This window comes from Emydura macquarii, unplaced genomic scaffold, assembly GCF_026122565.2.
Source record: "Emydura macquarii macquarii isolate MOO-44397 ecotype Brisbane River unplaced genomic scaffold, CSIRO-AGI_Emac_v2 contig_968, whole genome shotgun sequence".
Classification (NCBI taxonomy): domain Eukaryota; kingdom Metazoa; phylum Chordata; order Testudines; family Chelidae; genus Emydura; species Emydura macquarii.
This window is the reverse complement of record NW_027131105.1, coordinates 3126998-3149175: the sequence shown is the minus strand read 5'-3', so window position 1 is coordinate 3149175 and position 22178 is coordinate 3126998. Positions and strand designations below refer to the sequence as shown.

The following is a 22178-nucleotide window of genomic DNA, read 5'->3' as shown; positions in this document are numbered from 1 at the left end:
TAAAATGCCATTCAAGTAAATTGAAATGCTTTTATTTCCAGGAGAGTCCAAAACCAAGGCTTAATTGGAGTTCAAAAATAATCTTTCATCTCAGTGTCAAAATTAAAATGCAAGAGCTAAGGAAGATGCCAGCATCTCATTGAAAGAAGTGTTTATGAAGTGAAATAAAATGATAGGGGAAACATTCTGGCTGCTCCTATGCCAGGAAACACCTCTGGTCACGATGCTTTGAGTCTCTGTACTTTTGAACTAGTCATACCAGCCATACCTTTTGATGGGAAACTTAAAACCCTCCAAGTGATTGTGGCAAGCTTCTGGATCTTGGCCACTCAACACAGGTTATTCTTGGCAAGGATGATAAGGGCACTTGTCCCAACTAAGTCGAAATCCAGAAACTGGGTTGTCTCTGCATTTTGCAAGCCAGGTAGTTCTGCCAAAACTCACACAGCAGACAACTGAGAAAAAGAAACCCATAACATAACCATAAGCTAAATCAAGGATTTTACTTGTTATTTCTGTCTAGCCACTATCAGCAAGTATCATTATAAAAGCATGATGACAGACAGCAAGTATAACATATCTGATGAAAGATTTAAAATCTTGTCTGATATGTAAGACTAAAACTCGGTATTTGCATAAACATTTAACACACAAACAGTGCTATTAGAAGAATCTACATATTATATTTGTCATATTTTATACCAAACAGAATAACTATTTCTTCCTTATATTCCCAGCCCCTTCGGGGACAGCTATTTATGCTACAATAATTAATAAATTAAGATGATCAACATGGTAGTTTGTTTGTAAGACATCCCTGAATTTAAGCACATGCTTAGAAAGAAAGAAAGAAAGAAAGAAAGAAAGTCATGCTGTTTCCCATAGCTTTGAGAAACAATTAGGGTCTGATGTTCATCTTATGTAAATTTGCATAACTCCATTACTTCAGTGGAGCTACAGCAGTTTACACCATCTTAGGATCAGACCTTTAGGCTCCAGAATTGCTATCTATGAATTTACCATGAGAGTGAATATATCATGTAGCCAATTATTTTAGTGTTAAAAAGAAAAACGTAAGAGGGTTCTTACCATAGGTTCTATTCCAAACATCCTCATTTAACACATGATATGGTGGTCATAATTTATCCCTTCTCATTTTTCAATAAAAGATCCAAGAAAAATAATGACCTCTATAGGAAATATTTAGATCCACTACCTGATTCCACCTTCTGTGGAGATCAGCATATGACATGATTGACTTTGTGAGGATATCTGAACTGTTTCTTTAAAACTGTAACAGGAAGCCAGGCAGGAGGGAGGCAGAAACACTAATCTGAGGGTTGGGGCATACAAGGGAGAAGAGACAGTGTAACTTTAGAGAGATCATACTATTTTCCTTAATCGAATCATTAGATTCGTGCTAGAATAAATTAAATCTTTTTCTGTAACTCTCTACCACCGTCACATCACAGCTCTCTACTTAGTTTGGAGTTAAAGGGAAAATAATGGTACACCTCCACTCTGCTGAAGTGCAGGCATCAGTATGCTCCACGACTGTAGCATCCAGGTCAGTAACAAACCCAAAAATCTAAATCAGCAGGCAGGATTAGGACAATATTTATTGCAGTTAAAAACTGGTCTTGGATTTTCCTTTTTTCTCCAAGACTTGTAGTGTCAGTGTAGAAATTTTCTCTGCCACACGCTCCTTTTTGTGACTAGGTGACTAGACACATGCTTTTTGCGACTAGATTAGGAAGAAAATACTTCTCTTGTATACAGCTGAAGCTAACATGTCCCCTCCATTGAACCAGGTTGCGAAGTATGACCACCATTAAAAAAAAAAAAAAAACAGACATAAAATCTCTGTTTCTCAAGAACTCAGAACTTGTCAGAATGATTCTCTCAAACATTGGATGGTAGTCGAGGGAGATAACCAAAACAGTACCATCCATTACTGTTACTCAGTATGTTCCCTTTGTTGGCCTAGCAAAGACAGCATATAAGGATTCAAATAGAAAAATCAAGTACCCTCCCCTCTAAAAATCAAACTAAAGAATATTCTGGTAAAAAAAGTTCAAAAAAAAACAAAACAAAACCACTCTACATTTTGGTTCTTTCCTCTAAGCACGCCAAGCCAGAGTGAAACATTTTGCCTTACCTAAAAACAAAACAAAAAAACCCACAACAATAAATCAATGAAATTTATTTAATTATTAGCGTTTTCCCAGGACTCACATGCAGCAATGCACTCTCTGGAGGCCCATCTGTGCACTCAACAGCTGCATTCCAAAGTTGCATACTATGCAAGTCAAAGCCGTGGCCCAATTTTTAAAATGTTATTCTTCTGATTCTCCCCTGTCAACATAGTGTTGCTGCCAGCAGACCTGTGACCTGGCAACTCTGATCAGTGCCCGATGCATCAACGGAAGAACAGCTTGATGGACTCTCTAGTATGTCTCTCTGCTCTCCCACCAGTGACCATCTGAAGGGGCAAATGAGGCAAAACACAAAGCCCCTTGATGACCTAAGGAAGATCTGGGTGTTCTGGGAGGAGCTGCAGCAGATGAGGAAGGAACGAAATCCACAGATGACCAAGAAGAAAGGAAAGACTGAGGTTGCCGAGGAAGTGGGAGAAGAGGAGACTACAGGGGGAAGTCACAAGAGGATGAGATGAGAGATGAAGACTGCGGCTGGAGTCAGAGCTTGAGGTGACATAAGTATATAGAGTAAGAGGTCCTTGAAATAAACTGGGCTCCCATCTCAGTCGATCAAACCAATAACTGATGGGTCATGCCACCATGGGAAAGTGACACTAGGGACGAGCCAAGCAGCAGAGCCCATCAGTATCTTTCATCCACCTCATCCAAGTACTTTCTAGTCTAGTGATGTCTAGTCTATGGCCTTTGAGGCTGTTCTCCTCCTCACAACCTCTTTCCACTCCCTCACTGCTTTCTGCTAGGCCATCATCTAGTTCATGCTACTCCCATTATTTAGAAATTACAGATCTCTGGTATAAAATCTCTACTTTTTATTGTCTTCTGACCTCCAGCTGTACTGTTTGTGATACAATTTCTGCCTTCATATTTACTGATCAACTGCAAGGATTATAGCTGAAATTCTGAGTGTCCAAAGGAAGTACAACAATAAAAATAACAACCATCATAAAATAAATTTAAATGGGCCTCTCTCATCTCCTCCAACTCCTGCCCCACTGCACTTCAAGCAGCAGAGACCCTGAGGAAAAGAGAAGATGTGAGCCTGTAATTAGAGACTGTATATGTACTGCAATATAATGGAGAAAATTGAGGTAGTCATGGCAACCTTTGTTCTGACATTTTTTAACTTTTAAATGCTTGACTTTCCAACCTTAATAATATCATTTTTATATTTCTGAATGTTTAATATATATTGCAAAAGCATGTGTGTACACATCCCCCCGACCCTCACACCCCTTCTATTTCAGTCTATTCTGATTCTTACACAGCCCTCATCACGGTAGTATCTCAGTATCTTCCAGGAGTGCATTAGGAGATGTGACTAACATCTATCATGTGTGGTTCCTTCTTTCAATCTCTCTTCAGTGGGAATTAAGGCTAGATCCTGATTTGATGTGAATCAGTGTATCTCCATTTACTTCAGTGGGGCTATGCCAGCTGGGAATCTGGCCCAAAGCAGATATGTTTTGATTTGTGGATTTTATGGGAGTCAAGAATTATTGTGGGGGCTGGTGAGCTTTTGTGGTTCTGCCTGAGCGACATATAAGTTGGCTGCATGTCCTGCCCACAGCTAATTACAGAGAATGGGAGTGATAGCACAACACAGTCCCTGTTCTCTCTCTGCTGTGGACAGGGAGTTTCCATTTTATACACCATTAATACCTGCTCTGACATTCCGCAAAGTCACTGTGTCTTCAGCACAAAGTGTAAAGGGACAGATGTGGGTGGAGATACTGTACTAGGCACTGGCTACTCTGCATACAATGACCTCTGTGGAGTAACAAGCCATACTGATAGCAAAGACGCATACTAAACATCCTCTCTAGTGAAGTCCAGATCAATAAGAATATTTCTGGTTGTCTAGCATCCAGGCCTATTGGGAAGAAATTGAATTTTGCAACAGCACCACAAACTGTTTCAATTCGAAAATCATGTACACTTAATGGGAAAGCATTGGGCTAGATTCATCCTTAGTGAAACTCCCCAGAATTCAACAGGTTTACAGTAGATCAAGGATGAATTTGCCCCATTATATCCATATTAGTTTTGAGAGAGTTGTGATTTAAGAAAGATGGGGAGCCAGATTCTAAGCTAAGTGACACCAGTGTAATTTCATCCAAGAAAAGAGAGTTATTCTAAAATAATACCTATGTAAGAGAGCTCAGAGTATGGCCCATGATGCATGACTTTTCAGGGCTAGGGCTCAAAAAGAGTCCAACCTGCTGCTTGCCTACTATATGGTAGCACCATCATTTTTCAGATTCAATAGGTAGAGATGTCGAAAACCTAGGATTGACCTTAGACCAGTGGTTCCCAACATTTTTGACTTAAGGGCCATAGATATCATTTTTACAACCCTGAAGGGCCACCAGTCTCTGCCAGCAGCCTCCCCACCCACTGAGGCCAGACAGAAGGAATTCATCTCCTGTCTCCCTGGCTGCAGCAGGAAAACCGCACACGTCCTGTAGCTCTGTGTGCACCAACTGGGTCCCTAGGCAGTGGCTCCCTTCTGCAGCCAGGGGGATGGGAGATCAGTGCTCCCCTCCCTCTGGCTCCAGCAGGGACCTCAGTGCCTATGGACTTAGGCGGAGTGCTTTGCCATGCTCCCTGATCTCCCATCCCTTTGGCTGCAGCAAGGATCTTGCACCAGTCTTTTAGCCCCATGGAAACATGCTTTGCCTGGGTCCTTAGGCAGCGGCTCCCTTCTGCAGCCAGCAGGAGGGAGCCGGGGGCCACTTTGAAAGTCCCCATGGGCCACTTTTGGCCCACAGGTTGGGAATCACTGCTTAGACAGTAGAATGATTCCATGATAGCATCTGTCAACTGAATACTCTGCCACCATGCTGTGCTCATTCGATAAACAACCGGATGACATGCCATTTACATCAGGAGATGTAAACAGGATGAAAACACTGCAATAAATGTCTCAGATAGAAAAGGATCAGACTGATCCCAGGTCACTGTGAAACTACAGTCCTGCGAGTGGTCAAAGTGCACGTCAATAATTGTTTTAGTCCTCTGTAAAGGGAACAAGCACGGCTTGGCATGAGAAATAATCTAACTCTGATATTCCCCACAGGAGGGACATCCCTTTTTTCCATCATGGAAATTCCCCTTCACAACTTACCTTGAGGGTTGGAAAAAAATTCCCAGAAAGCTTTAGGACCCAGCTAGGAAATGAAGTTCATGAACCTTTTGGGACAATTATACTATGAATCTGCACACTAGATTTTATGCAGATTACACTCAGTCTAAATTGATCACAAACACCAGAGATTATTCATCTGCTCTGTAAATTAGGACTTTCTGCTTTATGTGCCATTGCAATACTAGTGCATGTTTTTAATATTCTTTTGTGCAGCCTAATCTTTTCAACACGTATTGTTTTAGCCTTAAAATATTTTATACTGTCACAGGGCATGTGGACTCTACCAACCTGGAAGGGGAGCCTCAGGACAGTGATGCCTAGTGGTCTGAGTGCCTAGCAGCCCCTAGGCTCCGAGCCGGGGACAGCCCTCACATTCACGGTCGGGCAGCCTAGTGGCCAGAGCTGGGGGAGGCCCTCACGTTCAGGGCCAGGTGGCTAGTGGCCAGTGAACTGGAACGGGAGGGTGGCGGCCAGGATCGGAGGGCCCAGGTCCTAGCTGCTCTACGGGGCCCTGGCCCAGGGCCCTACCAGTGACGTGGGGTGCAACAGCAGGGGTCCAGCCAAAACACGCTGTCTCTTCAAGAGCCATTACGTAGCCTTCCCATGGGTCACTTCCTACCCCAATTGCTGAAGCCTCTACCTCAGTGTCCCTCAGGTCCCCAACTCCTGCAGCAAGCATAGCAGCCTGCAGGCCAGGCTGCCATGGGGCGGCTGCAGGGCTTTCTGGCTCTCAGACTGAAGCCTCCATCACACATCCTCCCTGCTCATTGTCCTGCCCTGAGTAGTGAACTGGGCTGCTCCCCCTTTATACTGCTGCAGCAGTTGGAGCACGCCCAGCAGGGCTGGGGGGTGTGGCTTCTGCTGCTAGGAGTATTGGCTTTACCCCTTCATCTCCAGTGCAGGGCAAGTTTACCCCATTGCATATACATTAATAATTGTTCAGGAACTCCTACTTTATCATGATTAAAGGATACTAGTGAAAACCAGCATCTATTGCACTTGCCATAAGACGACCATAAATTCATGCAGCCTTGCTGTCTATTGTAATTTATGCATGTAATATTTCTGATGTTCAGAGAATTTCCTCAGGGAGATTTCTAGTCACATGACAAAGAACTGTAAGATTTATATTGTGGTCACTAGCCTAATAATAATAGGCAAATAATTACAACCCCCCAGATTGATATTACACTTTTTTACTGCACAAATTATGGGTTCAGTTCTGTCATTCATATTTTGAGTATACTTATTTTAATGCAAGTAACAACAACAATAATAATAAGGGCCTTACCTAGCACTTTTCTTCAATAGAACTCAAAAGTCATTACAAAGAAGGTCAGTATCATTAGCCCCACTTTACAAATGTGGAAACTGAGACACAAGTGGCCGGGGGAGAGGGTGGGGGAGGGCAGAGTGACTTGCCCAGTGTCACCCAGCAAGCCAGTGGCAGAACTAGAAATAGAACGCAGATCTCAAGAGTCCCCATCCACTGCTCTACCCACTAGGCTATACTGTCTCATTAAAGCCAAATGGGAGTGCTCATACAAGTAAGTACTACTAAGTGTAAATAAGGAATGCATAACCAGGCCTGTATGAAGCATAGTTCTGATAATCTGGAGATTTTAAAAAATACAATATGCAAATTTAAACATGAAGATACAGTTTAGAGATATCACTCACGCTATTGGCAAAGACAGGAACATCTGGTCAGCTGCTATCCGGGTGGATAAAACAGATTTAAAAATGACTATAAATTTAATTTTTGTATTTAAATTAAATACAGATTTATTTTTAAATAAACCTATTTAAAATTAAATGTGAAATTATGAAAACATGTTCAGGCCTAAACTTATTGTAATATATTAAAATCATTTAAATTAAATACAAAAAAAATATTAAGCAGTGCATGTTTGCTGCCAAGTTTTAAAGCATGTCAAACCACTGATCTGGTGGAAATCACTGGCTAAGCACGAGGAACCACAGTTTGTTGATGTGCTAAACCAGCTTTTGGCAGCAGTAGCTTCTTCTGCAGGTACAGAGAGGATATTTTCCTCCTTTGAGTTAATTCAACAAGTTCATTTCCATGACTAATTCATTCAAAGTTTAGAAACCAACTGGGAGCTGAAAAAGCAGGAAAGCTTGTTTTCCTCTACAAGTCTATGAATAAAAACTAGGTGAGCGAGGATGAGATCTACTAGTTTTAAAATCTTGCAAGGTGCAACTTTTTAACCATGATGGTAAATACCATTGGCACAATTTAAGAAGGGCTGTGGAATTTCATTGGAAGTTTTAAAAAATCAAGGTAGGATATTATTCTAACAGGAATTAATTCAGGGAGGTCCTATGGCCTGTGTTATGCAGGATGTCAGTCTAGATGATCATGGTGGTCGCTCTGGCCTTATAAACTATGAATGCATATCATATTTTGTAATAATGTTCCTTAATGGTTACACAATGGCTGAGGTTTTCCCATTATTCCAAGATGAGATCTATTTTTAGATCCTTTCCCCATTTTATCATACACGTAATCTTACTCAACAGTAAGAATTCGTTACACCATGTGGAAATCAGGCCCTCTGAGGTGGCCTTTCCCATAATTAGTGTTTCTATCCTCATTAACTGTTTCCTGAAACTTGGGTTTCCTACATGAGAAATGAAATAATGCTATAAGCTCAAGATGGCATATCAAATAGTCCCCCATGAATTCCTTACTGGTATTAATTGCCATAATTATATCATTATTGAATAGCTGCTGATGAGCATATACCCTGTCTCCTCCCATACAATATAAATCAGATGAAATAAACCCAGCTGATATTATGAATTGTTTCTGATGAGTGGAAGTGTATCAAAATCCTTATTCAAAGTCTAATTATGATGTCTGTAGTATTTCCCTTTTGTACTGGGCTAAATTTTTGAGGTTTAAAAAAAAAAGGTTTTTTTTTTAACCGCACCCGTTCCTTTAGACCCTGCCCTCTCCAAAACAGGACTGCCTTCCATCCACCATAATCATTGCACTGCCTTTTTGCACCACTCATGTGGTATAAAGGGGTGTGAAAGCGTGCTCCTGAGGAGTTCTGCGGCATGGCTTTACCTCAGAGATGGTGCACCTCGTTTTATGCCACCCGACCCTAGCTCCACCATCACAGCTGGTGTGCTGGGGGTGCAGCCACACCATACTATGCTTCAGGACCCCCTGGCCAGCACAAAAGCCCCACGGAGACTATGACAAGCCAGCACAACATAGAGCTGCCTTAAGAATCCCCCTAGAATCCTTGGCTGGCACAAAGCTGAGATAGCCAGCTCCATATTAGTTTCCTGGCCGCCCCCCAAGGGTAGGTGTATATGAGGTGCAGGATGGAAAACACTGGGCTGCAGCCCTCCTTACCTGGCTAACTGCTTGTGTGTGGCCATTACAAACCAGTGGAAGTCAGAGCAGGTTGCTCCAGTTTCCTTGGAGAGGTAAGAGGGTTTGCCTCCCAGCCTGCCCCAGAGTCAGGAGAAACAAAAAGGTGGCTTAGAGTCACCTCTGTCTCCCCACCACCCCTCTGCACCTCTAAAATAACTGAGATACATGCACAATACTGAGAGACAATAGCCAGGGCAGTCTCTTACCTTGTAGAGGCACTCTGTTAAAGAAGGAATCATCTCCAATGTCCAAGGTATGGTCTGGTTCCAGAAGGTGGCAGAACCTGCATGGTGTTAGGAGTTTAATCACATGGTTGAGGCTCTAAAGCAGCCCCTGAAGCTATGTCTATACAGCAGTGTAAGCCTAGGGTTAGTGGGATTTGAGTCAGCTGATGTGCATCAGGGAACCCTGGGCTTGAGCATCTACATTGCAATTTAACCCTAGGTTAAGAATTTTCTGACCCATGCTTGAACCTAGGGATATGGCATCCATACTGCAGTGCACAGACTCAGGTCAAATCAACTGTATCCCAATGTGCCTAGCACCCCAGTGTTGACACCCTAGCCCTAGAAACATAGTGCATTCTGGGAAAATTCTGCTGCTTACCCTGTTTCCTAACTGTGGCAGGGCTCTTGATGGGACTCAGGAGTGCATTAACTGCATAATTAGCTCCTTTGGTGGCTATCTCAGTCGAATGACTGCAGTTTGAGGCAGCTTTATGTTGAACTACCCCATCTAATCTGAGAATTGGGCTCTCCAGCTCTAAACTGAGTCACAGTGGCAGGAAAATGCCCGTGTGCAGCTGTTCTGAGGAGAATTAGGACATCAATCACCAGAGCTGCCAAACGAGTAAAATAAAACTTTGCAAGTCTTAATTTTCAAAACAGGCTGTTCAGTGATGGTTTGGTTTTTGGTTGGGTTGTTTTATTTATTTTTTGTCTGTTTTGAAGTTTGCCTTGAAATGAAGGAATCAGAGGACAAACACACACACCCCGGGCTGGCTGCTGCTGGCTGCGGAGCGCTGAAGTGTACCCCCAGGGCTTGGAATAGAGTGTGCTCCAGCACTCCCAGGGATCCCTTGTCCCGGGCCCCGCCATAGCCAGGGATAAGGGATCCCTAGAGGGCAGTGAGGAAGTTTTGGGGCTGGCTCCCACTCCCCCCCCTCACAGTGTACAGTGCCTCTGTACATGCAGTCCCGTGGGGGTAGGGGCGAGAAGAAAGGGCCAGAGAGCAGAGCCGGGACTAAGCACCACCCTGCAGGGAGGAGAAGCAGCAGAGCTCCTGGCTCAGCCTGGCTGGGGAAGGAATGATCCACAACATCCTGGCCTTCAGGAACAGCCTCCCAGCTGTCAGCTTTGCTCCCTGCTCCAGGCAAGCTCCGCGCAGCTGTGAGGAGGAGCTGGCACAGAAAGGTGGAGCCCACATGCTCAGCCAGGCAGTAATGGTGCTTCCTGCTGCTGCAAATGGCTGCCTGCAGGGCTGATCCACTGCCACTGGGAACTCTGGGATACATACCGAGGCCTTCCAGGACCTGAATCAAGCTGGGGCCACACTCACACAGCAAAGCAATAGGGCTCAGATCCTAGAACCAGCTTTACACAGGCTCAGACCCATCAGAGCCCTGCAGGGTCCAGGGACCCTGGGACCAAGCCCTCGTTTAGAACAATCGCTGTGTGGATGAAATCAACGGGACTTAAATGCCAAAATACCTTCGAGGATCTGGCTCTCTGGGCCTGATTCTCATTTACCCTGAGGCCTTTTTACACTGGCGAAGTGGTATAGAGGAGCCTTAGCATAAATGAGTATCAGACCCTGTGTCAACTATGTCAACAAACAAAGGGTATCAGGGCCCAATCCAAAACTCACTGAGGTCAATGGGAATATCTCTGTTGACCTGAATGGGCTTTAGACCAAACCCTAAGGTCCTGAGGCTATAACTAAAATTGCCATGAACGAGTGTGTGTGCAGGTGCTCACATCTGTTTGTCCTGAGTCAATTACAGCACGGGGGCCCAAGTGAGAAAGGAACAAGTGACTCACAATGTGTACATTATTAAACCCAACTACACTGTGCCTATTGCTGAGAACTACCAGGGAGCATATTTCCCCTCCTCCCCCTCAAGTAGAGGTAGGTGGGTGTTGGGTTTCTTTAGAATAAACTGAAATGTCATGTTATCCAACAGAGGTCTTTCCTCCTCTCTGACAGGTAGAGCAGAGCAGCCATTTTCTCCTATCTGGTTGCTTATAGGTTGCAGTGCAGATGAAGACAGTGTTAAACACCTCAACCTTTTTATATAATAGTATGCAAAGCCTTTTCCAGAACTTTGTTCATCAATTACCTGTCCTAGAAAATGAAAAGCCAGTGTTACAAACTGCCAGAGGCTTAACATAATGATTGACGGTGGTTGCTTTTAGTCAGCAGAAGTAACAAATTGCTTGTCCATTAATTCTCTGACAGGACAGACTGCTGGAGCTGGAATGGCATTTACACTCAATCAAATACTAATGCTAATGGAGAACTTTGGGTTTCAGTGATTCTTGATGTGCCCTACAGGGGCATGGAGAACTCAATCCCCTTTTAATGTGTAGCTGCATAATGAATCTGAAAGACTTTTGTACTCATTGCTGAATTGCCTCTTCATCTTGCCGATCCTAGCACTGAAATGATACATTGCATAAACGCATTGTTTCCAAGTGGCACTTTACTGCTAATGTGGTAATGTCTTAAGACCATTAACTATAGAAAACAGAACTCATGTGGAGGAAAAAAACACCTTTACAGAAAGGATTTTGACAGAATAACAAGTATATGTTTGATGTATGCAACCTTCAGATGTCCAGAATTTACAACAAAAGAATAAAAATAATTCATTTTCTACAGTCATGGGTATTTATAAAGTTAGGTAAAAAAAGGTTTATATTTTATTATCTGTAAAAAGTCCAAATTAAAAAAATGACATTTGAAATGGTAGAAATTGGCCATGGGATATAATGAATACAGTACATCTCTCCCTTCACCCCATAGGTAGCGTTTACATATTTTTTAATCCACAGTACAAAACAAGTTAATATTTTACAAAAAGATGATAATCAAATGGTTGATTATTTCTGCATAAAAAGCCATAAGACTTGGTTTCTCTGTTTTATATACAATGCACACTGATCAAAACATGATCTACTATAGGATAGAATGGATTATTAAACTACAGTGTAGTAAGTAGTTATATATTGTAGTTATGATTTTAGTTAAGAACATTTTGCAGAATAGTTATAACTAGATCAAAGGATGCTCAGACAATCACAGCAATGGAACTTTTTAAAAAGAAGAGCATCTATAAAAAAATTCTGATATTCACTTGTAAGTTCTAACAAATACTTTGATTACACTACTACACATGCCACACCTGGCCATCAGCTTTGGGACTTCATCCCATTTCCCAAGGAACAAGAGGAAATCCACTTTGAAACTTAGGTTGTGCTGTTACTAAATGACATAATACAAACTGCCAATTTAACTAGCATTTTCCTCGGCATCATGTAGGTAGCATATTTTCCTGGAAAATAAGAGTCACTCCCCTGTGGATTATTTAAAATTGCAATCCATTAATCTAATGCACACCCAGGCTTTTGAACGAGGGGTGGTAATTGATTACATATTTAGTCTTTGGCAGTCCTTTTCAAAATTATAACACATCTAATCTGTAATCAGAGCTACCTGAATAGAATGGGTTTGTGCAGGGATGAGTTCAAACACATACAAGACAAATGGTACTAACTGCAGTGAGAGTTTTTGGCAGTGCAAGAGAGTTGGCAGTGAAAGACATTCCTCTAAGGTCTCAGTCCTGCAAATACTTGGACATGTATTTAAATTTAAGCATGTGAATAGTCTCTTTAAAGCCAAGCCTATGACTATAGTATACGTTTGTTCGTTGGTGGGGCCGGGTTTTTGTTTGTATACTTAGGTATTTATTGTAATAGGCAATATACTACGAAAGTTGGGGGGAAAATAAACCTTTTACATGAGGTGCACTAACTGTCTGTGTACTTATATGCCCTTCATCACCATAGCATCTGGGTGCAGACACACCTCAGTGAAGTTAGTGGCTAAGCAAAACTTTAGGTTTGTGTAATGTGTACTAAAAAGAAATTGCTCACTTATTTTTTTCCCTTATCGGTGGCACAAGCCAAAGCCCCCAAGTGAATTGTTTTCCTTTCTAGTGCAATAATCCTATAGATGTAACTAAACCTAAGGATTCATTGGAGCGATTCTAAAAGAAGGTTCCAGTACACAACACATGCACTGCCTTTAAAATCCTTTCTTCACTTACATACGGTCCAATTAACAGCTAAAGAATTACACAAAAAGACAAGTCAGTAAAAATTAAGTTAATTTACACAACCAATAAAAAAAGTTTGAAGCAATGATAGAAAGGTAATATAAAGGCTAGATACAGTAAATACCAGTTCCACTGTAATAAGCTTTGGTAGAATATTAAAAGAGCATAGCACCAATAAATTCCAATGTCAATACATGCCTCAGTAAGCATGAGCTGTGATGAATATGTAAATTTTGGCAAGAAAAGTTGTGTATGTTCCTTGACGCCATAATTTCATTTCAACATCTAACAAAAAGTCTTTAGGTTCCTTCACTTGTCTCTGAAGATAGACAATGCCTGTATAGGAGTTAAGCTTTCTAGTGCTGAAGTAGTTTTCTTCATTTCCTTTGTTGATAGTAAGGATTATGTTGTCTCCAGCATAGGCAGGTGAAGGCCCAATACGGAAAATATGAGCTGGGACTACAATGTTGGTTTGGAAGTTGAGTTGATAGTAAGTAATTCGCACAGGGGTGTTTTGGCAATCCACATAATTAAAGCAATTGTTGCGTTCACACCGCCTGAGAGAACAGAAAATAAGAAATGGTTAGTATTACAGTAACCGTGAGTTAGAACTCTGATACAGTATAGGAAGCTGGTCCCTGGTATCAAAAAGGTTGAGAAACACTGAGTTAGAAGATGTACATCTCAGTGATTTGGAAAGTCAAAAGAAGCCTTTGGCACATGTTAGACAGATATGCAGCAAAGTCTCAAGCTTCAACTGTGTAATTAACAGCTGCTTGCTCTGCTTTTACAGCCCCCATAAAACATTTGTAAATGATGTAATTGTCAGAGTACAACAGCATACCAAAAACATCGCTGACACAGAGAGCCTGTTTGGAACCTCCACAATGAGCACATAGAGAAAGATGGACAAAAGTCGTTGTGTGTAGCTTAATGCTTGAAAGAGGAATCTGTGAGTCATCAAAGTGCAAGACTGGGATTGTGTTTTATGAAATCCAAAACAGTCACATTTACAGAGGCAGTTATACTGTAAAACTCCTAACAAGTGCCTGTGCTAGCCAAATTGCCCAAAATCCTAGCATTTTAAGAAAGCTGCAAAACAATGTCTAAGGCATAAATGATAGGGATTTTTATCTTGGAGGAGAGGGGAACATCCTCTGTGATTCCTCCATACCCTTTGTATTTACTTCTGACCCATCCTCCAAGGCCACCCAACACAGCCATCCTCTTTGACTGTGAATGTTCGGACATGGCCGCAAGCTGGGCACAGCGGCACCACTCTGTATGCAGGGCAAACTAATGCCCCACTCAGGTAAAGGAGACAGTAGAATCAGAACAACACACATGTTCCTTCCTTCCAGTTCTATGTGCAACTCAGAGCTTCCACTTTAATGGGATAGCTCCTTCACGTGAACAATCCTTGGGAGGGAAGGGAGGAAGGAAACAGGTGCTCCAGTGCCCCAGATCCTACACTGAACATGCACATTAGAGCTGGCCAGAAACTGCAATTCCCATTGCACAGTAAACTCTGAAATGATTAAAAATAAAATTCAGTCTGAAACGGAAGAAAACCCCAAATTTCCCATGGACTGGGAAGTCCAAACTGCTGAGGTGTTGGGAGCCTGAAAGCGCTGGGAGCCCTGACTCCATGCGGGGAACCCTGGAGGCCCTCTGCAAGGCTGGTCGTGCTGGTTCTGTGGAAGAAAGCAGCATTTTCCAATAGAAAAAAGGCCTCTTGGAAAATCTCCAAGCAGCTCTAACGTGAATATTTAAGTCCGGAGCTCTAAAATGGCAGCCGCCAGAGTTCGCTGGAGAGCCCAGCAGCCACAGCAGGGTATCAAGAAGCACTTTAGAAACACCATAAAATTAAAACAGTTTGAAAAAAAAAATGAGCAGCCAAAGGGAGTTTGTTACAGTAACCAGGGAGGACTTACATGTCAGATACTTTTCTGTAGTTCTGCGGGCACTCAAACAACAGGCATCGGTAGCTGCCCTGGATGTTGTAGCAAGACTCTGCAGCTGAGCAGTTGTGAGTTCCTATTGCACATTCATCAATATCTGACAATGGAAAACATGGGGAAAATATGCAGTAAATCTACAAAGTATGATGTGCAATCATGAGATATGAACCTAAACCTGTGTGTGCACACATGTGAGAAAGAGAGGCAGGCCTGTGTTTTTGGATCTGAAGCACAAAGGCGCCAATCCTGCCTCTCTATGGCAGAGTGTGATTTGCCTTGCAATTGTGACTGTTGTCTGCAGGCATGGATTGTTACAAGCACGGTGTCAACATTCAGGACTTGAAATCCAGATCCAAATTTTGTAGGTCAGACTACCTTTAGTAAAAATATTCAGATACATATTTCCAGGGTCTTGGAGTGGTGGAACAAAGTATGCTAATTTAGGTTATGTTAAAATTCAAGTGTATATTAAAATAGGTTGTGAAATAACTGTTTTATCTCCTTCTTGATATTATCCTTTATTATGATTTGGCATAGCAAAAGAAACAGGGAAGACAAGAGTTCCTGATCTAAGGAGTTTGCAATCCTTCTCTTATTTATCTGACTGCCAAGTCTCCCACTGAGATGACTTGGCAGACTCCAACCAACCCGCAAGATGCGCCTGCCACTGCTGAGCTTGGTTCAGCTTGTTTATCTGCATTTTGCAAATATTTTCACATCTTTTGCAATGCTTAAGTTCTGTGACTCTTACTCCACAGCAAGCAAATCTGATGCTACACAGGATTGTTTTAACTTCCAGTGGGGAATAAGCAGCAGAAAGAAACGAACTCTTAAAACCAAAGATCCTCCTATCATACCATGCGCCTCTTTGTAATAAAACAAAACATTCAAAGGTCAGAACAGAAACATGATGATCTAGGCAGAACTACTTCTGAGTTGTTTAGTCATCTTCTCTGTTGTTCATGAGGTGTCAGCAGATCCATGATATGAACAATATAGTGAACTACAATTATTTTAGTCTGCTTCCTCGCTGTCACTAGCAATAATCTAACAGGACATAACAAGCGGGCCCTTCTCATTGATTTTTTACAGGGTCAGAAAGGTAGATTATGTCAGCGTAAGGCTCTTTGAGGAGCTGACTACAAAATTACTTTGAATAGAGGAACTTCACGAACAACAGTTTAAAACAAGACAATTTGATCTCAAGTATTTAATCTAAAAATAAATGTCCTCTACTAAATGACAAAAATTGCAGAAAACAACATAGAATTCTAAGGAAAATCTAAAGATGCTTTGTATCGTTGGGCATACACACAGTTACTTGAACAATAAAAATGCACAGTACTAAACCAGGGTCCTGAAAATGCTGAAAACCAGATGCAACAACAGGGATCCAACATGAACAGAAAAGATTGGCAGAAATCTTGCAGTCACATTGTGTTCTCTCAAATGTCTAGACAACACAAGGAGGTTTTAAAATGAAATAAATGTTAACAGACAAACCACACAGATTGAGTAGTCCTCTGTGATTCTGCCAATTGTTACTGAGGAGACCGACCCAAAGGAAAATCACAGCCATCCCCACTAGATATGAGACTTGATCTTGCAGGCAGTACTGACTGGTTTAAAACCAGCAAAAAGATATACCATAGGAAATAAAAGCCAATTAAAGTAAATTAGGCTCCTCTCTAATTCTCAAAACTGGTGAAAAGGGAAATTTTGTCTATATTGTAGCCAATGTCATAAAAAAGACTCGCTTCACCAGTTTGGCTCTTGTGTGAAATTTGCACAGCTTTTTTAAAACGATCCATATGTTGAAGAGCTACTTACAACTCCTCTGTTTGAATTCAGGATGCAGTGAAAATGCCAGGAAAGAAATGGTACAAAGGCAAATACTTTAGTGCCTTTCAATAGGATAGAGCAAATGATGAACACTCAAGGCCCAGATCCTCAGCTGGTGTAAATTGACCTAACTGAAAGGGATTCAAGCTGGTTTACACCAACAGAGGATTTGGCCCTGAATTCAGAGGGTTCTAGAAAGAAATGCCTATGACTGTCTTTTCAAAGAGGCCTCTATATATGAGCCTGCAAAATTCTGTGTGCACCCACTTAGCATTGCTCAGAAATCTGCATTTGATCATGCAGACATCGTGTGTGTATCTGTGCAAAAAATAACAGACATCTATTCACAGTTACTTCGACTGCATGGCTAAGTGGCAGTTTACATGCACAAAGTACCTGGTTGCCTCTACATATGTGTATATTTGCAAATATCAATGTAGCTATGTGGCTATATAGCTGCAAATAAAGAGTGTACATTTTTGCAGAACCTTTAAAAATTTGCCTCAAAAGTGTCACTATACAGTTCATTCAGCGGGGTAAATCTGCACATTGCTGGGTTCTCTCTGTGCAGGTTTAAGATGGCATGCAATGCACTTGAAGAGAGGATGCAAACTATGCTAGTGTAACTCACTGGTCAGTGTGTGTTACGCATCCCCCCTCTATCCTGATCCACAAAGGATATGGGGCTGTTACAGCTCTGAGCTAGAGAGAGCCTGACTTGTATTATTTATTAACTCTGAAGTAACCTGGTTCAAATCCTACGGTTTGCAAAGATAGCAGCTGTCATACAAGCAGCATCAGCTCGTGATGTCAGCACGTAACAGAAATGGAGAGAGGATCGTTAAAGCTAATGTAGATGGGCAAAATAAATGCTTCCTCTGACATCCACACAAGAGGCATAAAACTGAGAGCCTGATTCTAACTCGTATGTTTTTACACATTGTAACTTCACCGATGTCACAGGAGTTACTCCTGATTTATGCTGGTGAGAAGAATTAGTGCCTAAAAGTTGAGCTGTGCAACAAAAATGTCTTTGAAAATGCCCTGAAAACTAGGAGCATAGTAAATGCCTGATAGCGAGTGTAACTGACTACAATAATGCATGATAGGTCATCAACTCTTCAAACATTATATGACTAGCGCATCTTTTCAAAATGGAGGGTTTTAACTTCAAACTTGTACAGCTGCACACCAGATGAAAACATTAGCTATTCCAAATATTTGTCTGTTATTTTATGGGAGTATTTAGTCCAGTGTGGTTTATTTAGTCCTTAGTGTTTACTTAGACCAAACTTGTATGCCTTGATATTAGGTATCCATGTGTGAAAATGTTTACCTTAATTTGTATAATACAGTGGTTTTCATTAAAAAGTGGATTAAATAATTATTTCTTGCTCCAAATATAGGGAAAAACTGACACCTCTGATACCGATATGTGGCAACTTTGCTATATGTCGATTTTTTTATGGTGATCGTTGTATAAAATGGAGATTGGTTTGGATAACCCCGAAGTTCTAGATCATGCCCAGAACTGATTTCAAGATACAATCTTTCCAGTTCCTTAATCTTATTCTCACCTCGACATGTTCTTCCATTTGCTGCCATAGTATATCCTTGCTCAGGACAAGCACATTGGTAACTACCAGGAACATTCACACAGCGGAAAGTACAAAGAATACCTGCACTTTGTGTGCACTCATCAATATCTGGAATTAAATTATTACAAAAGAATTAGAGAAGTGACAGATGTAAATGAAAAGAATATGGAACACAAGGAAATTCTGATGGCTCTGACACAGGTGACGTCTGATTCAATCCATCATCTCATCTATAATGGATTTTACTTAAACAAGCACACAACTCTGAAAGTCTGACTTTGCTGTAGGACTATTCATGATGTTTTATGAAGTGTTCAGTTCAAACCTCCTCCGGTTCTCCCCTTACATGTTTGAAAATGACTATCTGACAAGTTTAAAAGTAATGGGGAGCAGCAATAAATCAAATGCATGTCTGGGTTTGTACTCTCCTGTAGTCTTCCAAATTCAGAACTCCTCTAGAACTTGGATGGGAGCTTTCTCAGACATTAACTGAAGGAATGAGGTGTTTGACTCCTTTATAAACAGAGATTCTCTCCCAAGTATGTGTCAGGTGTCTGCTACATAGGTTCTAAAAAAACAAACAAAAAAAACCAAAACAAAACAAAAAAAAGCCAAATGCTCAGATCCTTCAACCCTTAGACAGCACAAAGCAATTCAGAAAGCTCTCCTATGGGACAGCTGAAAATTGCCTGTACATCACCTGCTCCTTACCTCTGGTGCAGATTTGTGTCAGAGCAACCTGGGGGAATGACCAAAATATGATTCACTCTGGTGATCCACAATAGCATAACAGCTCCAAGTGGACCATTATACCCAGGGGAAGCAGGCCTTTAAGCTCATCTATGGTACACAGGAGGTTTTAGATGAGAGAGTTTCAAACAGTCTGACTAAAAACACCTACTTGTTTCACTTGCTCAGATTTCAGTCTCTTGCCACTGTGAGGCAATGATCTCACTAGTTCTTCAGTCACCCGCAGGTTCCTCCAGCAAAGCTAGGCTATACATCCTGGCCCCCAAGAAGTCTGATTTGTATTCCTCTGGTGGTGCAAAGCAGGCTTAAATCTGGTCTAAGTGGGCAGCTGAGATTTCCCTTTGCATGGGAATTCTCCAATAGGAACATGCATTGTTTCTGGTCTTATGCCATCCCCTTCTCACAGACCCCAGCACTTGAGGCATGGTCCACCATGCGGCTTCACTCCAATAATTGCCAGCGGCCAGAACAATCCTTTGTGGCCACTGCAGCAGTGCATAATTCAGAACCTTAGGCACTTCCTGCAATGTACAAAGAGTACACATCAAATGACATGAACAGCATCCTTACCTTTACAAGAATGACCGTCTTCTGCTAGCTGGTACCCTTGCCTGCAGTAACATTGATAAGAACCATAGACATTGGCACACTCTTGACTGCATGGACTGCTGTCACATTCATTCACATCTGTAGCCAAAAATAAACAAAGGTATTGCTACACTAGATCAGAGCAGTATCTACTACTGTTTCCTGCGTCTGACAGCAGCTAATACCAGGTTCTTCAGGAGAATGTGCACAATTATTGAATAAGCTGCCCACAGGAGAAGTTTCTGTCTAGCCCCCTTTGCTTTGCTTATGGCCTGATGCGTAAGGAGCTATAGCCCTTCCATAATGATATGTATAATTAATATATTAGAGCTGGTGAAGAATGCCAATTAGTTTCTGCAAAATAAATAAATAAATAAATAAAGTTAAAGGAATGAAACAATTTTCAATGTTTTGTCATTGCACAATTCTTTGTTTTGATCCATTTTGATTTAAATCTAAACAAAAAGAGTTAAGTTTTCATTTCTTTTGGTTTTTCCCCTCCTTTTATTCCCCCTTTTCTCTTCTGGAAAAGAGGGAGAAAGGAAAAGAAGTGGGGAGAGGGAAGAGATCAAAAAATGTAAACCAAAACCTCTCTGTTTTAATTCAATTTGAATTTTTTTTTAAATGAAAAATTGGAAAGTTTCATATGACCCACAAAAATTTTGAAGGAAAATGTTCATTTATTTGAAAAGCCATTTTACATTGAAGAAAAACCTTTTCAATGAAAAATTTCAACCAGTTCAAATATAGGTTCTATCTAATATAACTGTGGTTGTTTACATCCACTTGAAAAACTCAGGGAGAGAAAATGAACAGCAGTATGCTGAGTGGAGCTGGGAGAAATTTTTCAGATTAAACTTTTTTCCCCCCTTTTTAAACCAAAGCAGATTTGGGTCAACCAAAACATTTAGCAAATTTGGGTCAAATTCACTGAATTGTTTCATCTGAAACAAACAAATCACAAAAGGTTGAGAAAAATATCAAAACATTTCATTCTGACATTTTCAGAATGACGCTTTCCATTTTTCTATTTGAAATTATTTTTCATTTTGTATTTTATTTCTATTTTATTTTTAAAAACTTTAAAACCCTGAAAACAAAATGAAATCTTTTAGTTTTGGGTCTGTTGCAAAGAATAAAAGATATCACGTATATTTAGGCTATAGAAATACAAGTATTAATTAATGTTGTAGGGTTGACAGGCGTAAGGCTTGTAAGATATTTAGCTTAGCCCAAACAGGGCCTTAGGGTGAGCAATAGGTTGACATGACTAATTGACATAACCTTGTATGGGAAACTGTGCTGCTAAGTGCTGATGTTTGGGAAAAAATGTATTGAAATATACCAGTTTAAACTGCAAGATGCCAGTTAAAGCTGGATGTAACATTTTTGGGATTTTTGCAGATGTAGGGATGTCAGCATGTGCTAACTACAAGTTGTTTCAGTGACAGAGACATAAATGTTAATGAGTATAAGGGAAACTAACAAGTTAGCCTATGAAAAATGGGGCACCACAAATTTAGTGGGGTGTGGAAGTATAGCTAAGAAAAAAGGGGTTGAAACTTTCATAAATACGTATAAACCCCAGTGGACATCAGCATAACACATTATAAAAGTTGTATCCCAGCTTGCGTCCCTTGCGAGTTACCAGGATAACACCTACTGGTGATGATGATGAGGAGGAGGATGACTAACATTCTAGGGTTCCCCAGCAGGAAATGAGAGTGATGCCCAGTCATAGGGCTAAACACTTCATACTCTCTATTTACTGTTGTATTTCAGTGTTTGCAGGATTGTTCATCAGCTAAATGGATTTGTTAATACATGGACTTGTGATAAATAGCACTTTCTTTCTTGTGTGATCCTTAGGTCTCCCATTCTAATAACATTAGTAATAATCTTTCTGATGTTATAGCCATTCAGGACACAGAACCCTTTATTGGCCACAGCAGTCTATGAAATCAATCAATAACCAATACACCAATCTATCAAATAGACCAATCTATCAATTACACTACAAGTCAAACAAAATGTTTAGTTTCACCTGAAGTGAATTTTTTTTCACTTTTTCAGTTGGATGAAAAATTTTTGTTTCGTGTCAACCTGAAACATTTTTTTTGCAATTCAGTCATGAAACTGAAAAAAACAAAAATCAGTTATTTGCACAACTCTAACTAACTGAAAAGATTAGGACTGTAAACACAATGTGTCAAACTCATGCACAGCTACTGGAGAAGGAACCTAGTTTCCTACTCACTTTGTCTCGACGAGCTTCTCAGAATGCATTAGAACCATGATGTTCCTGGTCTCTTGTGCCGCTACATGTTCCC

At 41.0% G+C, this 22178-nt stretch overlaps 1 protein-coding gene and 1 long non-coding RNA gene across 7 annotated transcripts in view; both read right to left on the bottom strand.

Annotated features, from left to right (window-relative positions):
* Positions 1–16: 16 nt before the first annotated feature.
* Positions 17–9077, bottom strand: LOC137150460 (uncharacterized). Its single transcript, XR_010918973.1, has 2 exons — positions 8980–9077; positions 17–455 (listed from the first exon to the last, which is right to left on the bottom strand). It is a non-coding gene; the product is annotated as an uncharacterized lncRNA (long non-coding RNA).
* A 2417-nt stretch (positions 9078–11494) lies between these two features.
* FBLN2 (fibulin 2) overlaps positions 11495–22178 on the bottom strand; it is a 184659-nt gene continuing 173975 nt past the window's right edge. For all 6 annotated transcript variants that reach the window (XM_067543807.1, XM_067543808.1, XM_067543809.1 and 3 more), the window contains 4 exons: positions 19831–19947; positions 18490–18618; positions 15044–15167; positions 11495–13666 (listed from right to left, as the gene is read on the bottom strand). In XM_067543807.1, coding sequence (XP_067399908.1) covers positions 13309–13666; positions 15044–15167; positions 18490–18618; positions 19831–19947 — 728 coding nt within the window. In that variant the 3' untranslated portion in view covers positions 11495–13308. The remainder of the gene's footprint in view (positions 13667–15043; positions 15168–18489; positions 18619–19830; positions 19948–22178) is intronic.